This window comes from Sinohyriopsis cumingii, chromosome 3, assembly GCF_028554795.1.
Source record: "Sinohyriopsis cumingii isolate HCF-2022 chromosome 3, ASM2855479v2, whole genome shotgun sequence".
In the NCBI taxonomy this organism is placed as follows: Eukaryota; Metazoa; Mollusca; class Bivalvia; order Unionida; family Unionidae; genus Sinohyriopsis; species Sinohyriopsis cumingii.
The window spans coordinates 121016931-121026620 of record NC_142963.1 but is presented as its reverse complement, the minus strand read 5'-3'; the positions used below and the strand labels follow the sequence as shown (position 1 = coordinate 121026620).

General features: G+C 38.9%; 1 protein-coding gene across 2 annotated transcripts in view; it reads right to left on the bottom strand.

Moving 5' to 3' along the window:
* Window positions 1-7225: 7225 nt before the first annotated feature.
* The window catches only part of LOC149803736 (D-beta-hydroxybutyrate dehydrogenase, mitochondrial-like), a 71351-nt gene continuing 68886 nt past the window's right edge, over window positions 7226-9690 (bottom strand). For both annotated transcript variants that reach the window (XM_089953488.1, XM_089953489.1), the window contains 3 exons: window positions 9146-9336; window positions 8588-8830; window positions 7226-7508 (listed from right to left, as the gene is read on the bottom strand). In XM_089953488.1, the coding sequence (XP_089809614.1) occupies window positions 7386-7508; window positions 8588-8830; window positions 9146-9336 (557 nt within the window). In that variant the 3' untranslated portion in view covers window positions 7226-7385. The remainder of the gene's footprint in view (window positions 7509-8587; window positions 8831-9145; window positions 9337-9690) is intronic.

The window sequence follows — 9690 nt, the reverse complement described above, 5'->3', positions numbered from 1 at the left end:
TTGAAAGACATGAACTCCCAAGAGTGCTGTGACAAGGACAAAGACGTGAAAAAGATCAAGAAGTGACAAGAAGCCCTACATTGAACAGCTTGCCACAGAAGAAGAACAAGCTGCGGAGAGACAGGACATGGAGAGTCTTAAAGGAGACTGTGGGGCAGTTCAAAACTTACATCTGAAGAGCGGAACTGGGGACATCCTCTCCAATGAGAGGAGAGCAATTGCAAGATGAAAGAAATACTTTCAAAAGGTACTGAACAGAACAGATACTGAGACTAAAGTCATAAAAGCTACCAGAAGCATCAAAAATGGAACAGCTCTCACTGAGGACATCATCTGCGCAGAAATTCTGAAGTCAGGTGGGACAAACACCTATGATCTTCAGCGAAATATTTCAAAATATATGGGCGAGCGAAGTAACTCCCACCAAGTGGAAAAATGGAATCATCGCCAAGTTGCCAGAAAAGGGTGACCTTGAACTGGAGAGGCATCACCTTGCTATCCCTCACCAGTAAAGTCTTCAGCAGAATCAATCTCGCGAGGATCAACGCCGCAGCTGATGACCTCATCAAAATGGAACAAGCTCGTTTCAGGAAAGGACAAATCCTGCAATGATCAAATTTCCACAGATACTAGGGCTTACAACTGAATGGAACAGTACTACCTACATTAGTTTCATAGACCTTGTAAAGGCGTTTGACAGCCTTCACCGTAACTCCCTATGAAAATGGTAAAAATCATCAAATGTACCAAGATTTATTCTTGGAATGCTTTCCCCGATTGCTTTAAAGTTAGGAATATAAACACTACTAACTCCTTAATCCATCCCTCCCAAAGACGAAAATTCGTCTTTTTTTATCTACTACAGATAAAGAGCAATAACTTTTGCCCATTGCATCCCCATGCCGCCTAACGATTACGCCCGTTTTAAGCTTTCGCTAGGTAACTGACAACATCGTTTACTTCACCTTCCCAAATCCATCGGAATTTTATGCTAAGCTTCTTCTCATCATTGACGATTTTGTCATTTTCGAATGTATTAAGAATTATTATACAGGTGATTTACATTATTGTTTGAATTTTGACCACAGTTATTTGAATTATTTCACATGTGCGGACTTTTTTCTGCGTTCTATGACCGCATGGCTCAACACGGGTGTTCGTAACGCAGTTAATCTTGCATATATCTTTTTTTCCTTTCCTGATATTGTCTTTTCAGAATTAACTATGACGACTATGTAAGTTAATGGCAAAAATGCAAAGCCAGTGAGAAATCAGTTGACTCGTGGCTCACATCTACATCCTCTGCTGGGGGCCCTGAGTGGCCGAGTGGTCTAAAGCTCTCTCCGTTACGGATATAGCCATCTCACCTCTGTCTGCGCCGGTTCGAGTCTCGGATTCAGCCAATGTGGGTATTTGAGAAAGCTTGCCAGTATCTTCTCGTGGGTAGATGGTTCTTTCCGGGGTTTTCCCGGGTTCTTCCCCCACCATTAATACTGGCCGCCATGTATAGCCTATCGTGTGTTGAAAATGGCGTTAAACCCCACAACAACATCCTCGGCTACGTGCAAAATATGTGACAGCTGGTCGGATCATACACGATCGACAGTTTAAGGAAAACTAACAGTGATGTAGAAAATCAAAGGACCGAGAGTACTGATATTTTGTATATTTACCTTTTTTTGAATATTTGGCCAGCCTGGTAAGGAATGCCTTTACATTTAGATAATATCGATACTTTGGGGCAGGTTTTACCCAATTCCAGGCCTCCCCGATTTGCCTCGTCAAATGGAGCCATGGAACGTTAACGTTACTGGGGATCTAATTGATAGTTATTCCGTTCGCCTAACGTTGCCATTACACCAGAAGTACAACCGTCTACACTGCCGTCCAAAGACACGACACCCATACTGGCTGTTGTTGTTTTCGGTAAATATAGATTCGACTACTACATGTATTTACGGCGTACCCTTGTACAGTGACAGTCGTAGAGACGAGGGCCACGCTTCGTTTATGCCTCGGGGAATGTCTTATACGGATATCTATCTTGATCCGCACACTGAATGTAGGGATATACCTGATGATAGTTTAGGCCAGGTTCCACCATAGAGTGCATTGAGTATAGCTTAAAGGTGACAACAGAATAGGGTGTTGCAGAGCTCAGAACAACAGCCACACCTCTCTTATACATCGGCATGCGTTTAATAGATCTATTTCCGCCTTACGAGCGGAAGATCTAAATTTATTCAGAGGGGCTTCGGTTCTCGTTTTGCCAATCCCATCCGCTTTCGTCTGAGAGGAGAGTAGTGGAGATAATTCTCAATCCGCAACCTCCAAAGTTTCCCTCCAAGCCAATTCTGTATAGGACGGCCAACGGCATTCGGTATTGAGGCGGAAAGATTAGTTCGCCTCTCCATCCTTCGGAATGATTTTGCCATCTGTCTCGATCTGACAGACACATATTCTCACTTTCCCGTCCATCGGTCCTTACAACATAAGTTTCTGTTCTTTACATACCGAGGAGAGTGTTATCATTCTCGCGCTCTATCGGCTTGAATATAAGCCCATGGGGCTTTGTGAAACCTTTTTCTCACCAACCTCAACCTGGCATGTCTTCCCCACCTTCAGGTGGCGTTCTACAGTTTCGTATTTTGCATAGGGTTTCCTCGCTGGTTAAACTGTCTATTTAAAAAAGACATTGTATATCTTAGGTATTTTTCAAGGAACCTTACATTCCGTTTATTTTGGTATATGACTGATGGGTGTAACATGGGTTATAGAGTATACAGCTTGGCCTTACTCCAGATTTGCACTTTCAACAAACTGCAAGCTCCACTGGGTCATTTTTCACTTCGTGAACATCGGAGAAAAATTAAAAAAAGAGATGATAACTTTATTTTACATTTGATATATTTGGTAATTCATTCATTGCACTTTCAGAAGCTGGGTTTGTCTAGTCTGGCAAAATTCATTTCCCTATTTAAATAACTGCTAAAGAGAGCTGATATTTTGAGCACAAGAGAACAGTCATTGTAGTTGGCAGTGTGCTTAGATCACGTATAATTTCCAAAAGCACAATATCCAAACAAATGGCATTCACATTACATCAAAGTAGTACAGAGGTATAACAATATTCTCTCCACTGTGCATGTTTCAAAGCAAACAACTTCACCTTACATACGTCACTCTAACTAAAGTACATAGTAACTGGTGCCCCCCCCCCCACCTTAAAGAGCACATAGGTATTATTATTGTATGATCTAATTTTGATTGTATGGCTGAAACATTTAAGTCGCAAGCATCCAAACAGTCCTTTTGAATAATTCTCCCTTATTTCCTCCCACAAAACAGTATTTGTATTGTCAGTGTCTTATACAAGCCCAGCCCCAACCCCTTATGATGATGTTGTTAGTGTTGTTGTAGGGTTTAATGCCATTTTGTTAGCACACGATAGGCTGGCTATACATGGCGGCCAGTATTAATGGTAGAGGAAGAATCCGGGAAAACCCCGGAAAGAACCACCGACCCACGAGAAGCTACTGGCAAGCTTTCTCACATATCCACATTAGCCGAGTCAGAGACTCGAACCCACGCAGACTGACGTGAGATGGCAGTGATCCGTAACGAAGAGCGCTTTAGACCACTCGGCCACTCGCCCCCCCCCCATGATGAAAAGTGAGCTTTCTAAAAATGCACATCACATTTTGTCAGTATAGCAACCAGTATTATGCAGAAAGACAGGAACATGAAACTAGCCAAAATTATTCCTGAGATGTAAACAATAAATTTTACATTTTGAAAAGATGAGAAACAGATGCGGATCTCGAAGGTCAAAGGTTCAAATATTTGTTTATTTTTTAATATGGAGGAAAGCGAATTTGTTTTGAAATCATTTATTTTTTAATTTCATTGCAAATATATGAAACGAAACATTTTCAATATATATTTCTTTTACTTAACGCAACAGTTTTATATGTAAGTTGACCTTTATTTCTATATTTTAAGACTAATAATTTCCCCATAAGTAAGGTCACTATTCACACAATACTGCCTCATGGCATATTATGTCAGCAAGAGCAAAATAATCATAATTAGCTTATTTTCATGTTGTACCATTTTGTTCAGAAAATCATACATAATGATACTAAAATAAGAAAAATAATTGCATAAATTTTCATATTTAAGGTGGCGCTCTACATTTTCATATTTTGCATAGGGTTAGACTTATAAAGTAAAATAATTTCCCCGGTTTTCCTCACTGGTTATGCTGGCTATTTAAAAAAGATATTGCATATCTTAGGAATTGCTCAAAGAAACTTTAATTCCCTTTATTTTGGTGTATGATTGTATGGGTTATAGAGTATACAGCTTGGCCTTACTCCAGATGTGCACCATTCAAAAAACTGGTAGCCCCACTGGGTCATTTTCACTTCCTGAACTTCAAGGGTAGCTTATAAAAAGAGCCGATAATGTTTGTTTAGATTTTATATATTTCGTAATTCATTCCTTGCATTTTCAGGAGGATGGTATTGTCTAGTATGGCAAAATTCATAACTACAGATAGTGTATTTTAGACTAATCCAGGCTGAATTTTTGAGCACAAGAGAGCAGTAATTTTAGTTGCCAGTGTGCTTAGATCATACACAACTTCCAAAAGTACAATATCCTAAGAAATGTCAGCCACATTATATCAAGTAGCATATTGGTATAACGACATTCTCTCCGCTGTGCATGTTCAAATGCATACAACTTCACCGTACATACGTCACTCTCACAAAAGTACATAATAACTGGTTAGCGCCCCCCCCCCCCCCTTTCAGGTGGTCCGAATCGTAGCCCTCGCAGAATCCATTTCAATACAAAATGGATCACAATAATGAAGCCTTTCATGTTTGGAGCGACCATCTTCAAAACAAGATGGCACTCATCACGTCGGACAACTCGGCGGTGGAGATGTACCTCTCCAAATAGGGCGGTACCAAAAAACTATCTTTACATCCTAGTCTGGCATTCTGCCATTTATTGCGCACAACGCAACACCAACATCCATATCAGACATATTCAAAGCAGACTCAGTGTCTTGGCTGACTCTCTGTCAAGGAAGGAACATATTATTCATATAAAATGGTCCATCCATCCGTCGGTCTTTCAGTGCAATGATTTGTCTTTTTACAAACAGGTGGAATCACAAACTGTCCACCTTCGTTTCCCTAGTAATCGATCCTGATGCTTGGTCCGTCAACGCTCTTCTGTCAGTTTGGGTGGTCTGTAACACGTTTCCTACTCCACTAACAAACTTAGTTCCTGAGGTTATGCATAAATTGAAGTTCCAGAAATGCAAAATGATTCAGATTGCCCATTTATGCAAGGACAAGTCTTGTATCAACGATCTGCTTGATCTATCAATAGCTCTACACAGGTCCATCTTCCCCTTCACGCTTAGCTCTTATCCAGAAACAATGCAACCCTTCAATCGTGGAGAGAATTGCCCCAGCTAGAATGCCCTCCGCTTTAAGGTCTTACATGAACTGGTACAAGGGTAGAAATATCGTCCTTTTGAGTGCCTATGTCACACAAATAGCTGACCTATTGCATTGCCCGTTCGAGGAGAAAAAGTTGGCTGCGATTACTATTAACAGCACGTTCCGTAATCATGGCAGGAAGGATACTGGTCATAATAAAGACGTTTCTGACTTGTCCACCTTTGACTTGCATATGCCTAAATCACTTATATTCTTTTCCTAAGTGGAATCTTTCCTGCATTCTGACCTGGCTGAATTCAAACAAATTCAAACCTTTAGTCAGGACTTCGCTGAAACTCTTTTCATACAAAATCTGATATTGTTCGCTGTCAGAAAGTACATGCCCTCTCTGTTGAACCAGCCTACCTTCAGTCATTATACGATCTCTCTCTTGTACTGACATGACCCAAATGGTTTTCTAAAAGTCCCGATATATTTGTGCTCGGACTTTATCTGAAGCGGACTGAGACAGTTGGGAACGCTTCTTTAACCCAGTTAAACCTTGGAAAGAAACATAACCTTTCAAACCTTCTGGTCGTGGTTGAAGTGGGTAATAGGCACGGCATACTCTGACATATCATTAGAGCATTGTAGATTTGTGATGATCTCTGCTCTTAAGATAAGAGCAATCTCTGTCAATCTTGCTTTGACAGTCATGTTTCTCTCAAAGATAGCGTCGATGCCATCGGTTAACATGCAGTCAACCTTTTCGAGTTTCAATTTCGAAACTTGGCTCCATATATACATACAAAGACAAATAAACCCAGTGACAGAGCCATAGAAATGAAACTGAAAGGGAACAGCAAGAAAATCAAATTAAGGAAAAACAATCTAACCCACGATCTTATCATTGTGAGTAAAAACCAGTGTAAGTGGTAGATTATTCCATATAACTTGAAATCAATGTGTCCACAGCCGGAGACTTGAAGTAAGAAGCAAACTCCAGAACTAGCAAAGCAAATTAAACCTTAAAACTAAATATTTATGGAAGTCGAAAGAACTTGGACTGGAAACGAATCTGAGGATTTACTGAAGCAATGCAATCAGAGTGCTACTGTACGGCATGTAATGCTATGAACTGACATCAATAGTATAACAAAAGCTTACAATATTCCAAACCATGTGTCCGAGGAAAATTCGTCGCATCTTCTGGCCAAACAAGATCAATAATGAAGATCTTCTTCAAAGGACAGAATCAACATCTCTTGTCCGGATCAAAAAGAAGAGAAGATTGGGCATACATGCCGAATGTAATTGGAAGCACCGCATAAGACAGCCCTCCGCTGAATCCGTGACGGGAGATGTGAGTGGTGTCGGCCTAATCAGATATAGAGGAGGATTATAGGAAATAAATTAAAAATGTGGTCTAAGAGATTAAACAGTATGATCTGACTGTGAATTTGTTGTGTAAATTTGCATTTTTGTGGATTGTCTCAGAGGTTCGGATCGCATGCTTTAATTTGAAAAATTTCATTAATAAACACGAATGGTATCAAGAACAACTCTATAGGACTCCTGTTGTCTGATTCAGTGATGACAACAATTGTAACAATTTCTTATAGATCATTTCTTTTTATATAATCTAATGGGGTATAACTCACATATTTAAAATAATAAAAGGATACCTTCAATGATGTATTAGATTTCATTTGATTACCTTTATGAGAAATTGTTTTGTAATACGAACATATACCTCTACTAAGTAATAATTAACATATACCTTTTATTTCTCAAACTTGTATACAGAAAATAACAGTATCCGGTTCACGTGAGATTTACGCACACAGTAAAAGCTGCCTAAGTTTGGGCAGAATGCTATTCCAAAGACTTTCAGATTGAATTAATTTCGTTCTATATACTGTTTCCTTATGATTTTTCCTGGTTGTTTGTCACCTCCGTTTCAGCGGCAATTGGGGTTGGCGGAAAATATTTCTCAATAAGATAATCCATAAACCTCTCCGGCAAGTATGGGTTGAGTCGAGCGAAAACCTGTTAGAAAAAAATAGAAACAGTAAAACAGCTACTTTGGTGTCTCCTTGGATAAGGCACTTAAGTTCAGTTGTCATGGCAATAAGAACTTACCTGTGTTGCTGTGCCGTCAACATCAAACCAAACAGACCCATCTTCATGTGGTGAAACATTTTACACACACAATGCTAATGTTTGCCAATACATTAGCTTAAATTCCCTGTCAGATAATTGCTTGTCATTGTACACATTTTCGACATTTTTGGTTTATTGTAATGTTAAAATTATATCATTTTCTATGAACCATACAAGGAAATATATTATAATACTGTCAAAAGAGGTCTTAACTGCGTGTTTTTTTTTTTTTTTTGTATGGTCGCATTTGTATGCAGATATAGCATCCTTAATATAATCCCATTACTTGGTTAATAAAGGAACTATTGATCTGCGCTTTAAGTACTGGAAACGTATAAACACATAAAAATAAGAACAATTCTGCGGAACAGTTTCTTGACTGAGGACCACGTTATGCTGCATGATAAATGTCTTTTAGAAATTATAAAAGCAAAGAATTGTAGAAACCACTACTGTAAAAATAATCTATAAATGTAATACAATTTAACACAGCAGTTCCAAATGCCGTTCAACTGAAACCACTACTGTATCAAGCTGTACTGCAATTATTATCAAGTTACAAAAGTGGTTCAAACCGCCGTTCAGTTGAAACAACTATTGCAATTAACAATCTACAACTGTAATAACATTACAGTATTAGTTCTAAATGCAGTTCAGTTGAAATCATTACTGTAATAGGCTTATACATGTATACAAGAGCTATACTAATTGATGTGCAATGGAAATAACTATTGTAGAAAAGTGCAGCGATACAACATCTAAAACAAAATCAATTAGATGAGACTATGATATGGCGATTATTACAATATCGGTTGCTACAGAGCGTTAATGCAAAGGCAAAATGTTAACATTTAAGCCGCCACTGTTGCCGGAAACGTAACACATTTGTCAAACCAGTTGTTGATGCAGACGAGAGAATTAAGGAAAACAAAATGTATACACAATAGCTTTGTTCCTGTACGTACACAATATTTATCAAGAAGACCGCTGCAGCCATCTATGAGGTAACGATGCTGTGGATTTTCGTTAGTTACTGAGTCATCCATGGCGTCCATTACCGGATTCAGATTGGGATAGGCATATTTTAATCTAGCGTCATCATCCACACTGTGAAGTACATGGTCTAAATACTTCCTGCCGTATGTGGTTCTTGATCCATCTAATGCCACTTCCCACGCATGGTTTAATTCTGACTGGAATCTTTCAAGCTGAAATATTTTAAAGTCCAATTTATAATCGTTAAAGAGCACCGTTTCTATTACATTATTTGATGCTGATATTGTATATAAATTCACGGCTATTAGCAAAGGATTTAAAATTTGACCGGACAATATAATCTAATACCCATAAACAACAGCAACGACTGCAACATGTGACATTTCACCGATTTGTCCTAATCTGATTAAGTGTATACAAACAATGGCGTGGGCACGTAATTCTCAAGGCAGTACATTTTAGCTTCACACCATTATATCTGCATTCCTTTCAATAATATGCTCTATCAACAAATGAGCAAATCTTACGTTTTTGCCAGAAAAAAGTGCCGTGATAGCAAAGTTGCCTGGCTCTATGATGATGACTTTGACCCCAAAGCGTTTGACCTCCCTCCGAAGACAGTCAGAGAATGCCTCTCCTCCATATTTGGTCATGACGTAGGTGGCGTTTCCAGGAATAGCTATTCTCCCCTTTACACTAGTAACGTTAATAATTCGGCCTGGAAATATTTAAGAGATTTTTAATATTCAAATTTCGTTAAAATATAATGAATGGGGTGGGGAATGTTGATTATCACCTTCGGCCTTACGTAGAAATACTGTTTGCTTATATCCTAGATACAAAGGACAAAATCAATAACAAAAAACCCACCGGAAACTAACCTTCCAGGTAATACCCGAAAGTAACCTTTCAGGTATTGTTCTACTGCTAACTGTGAAAATATGTTTCTTTTACACCAACATCCCACACGTGGAACATGTCACAGTCTGCAAGCAAGCTTTGAATCGTTGACCTGATTCTATCCACATTCTATTTTGTCAGACTTTGAAAACATGTTCTTAAGTTTAATAAT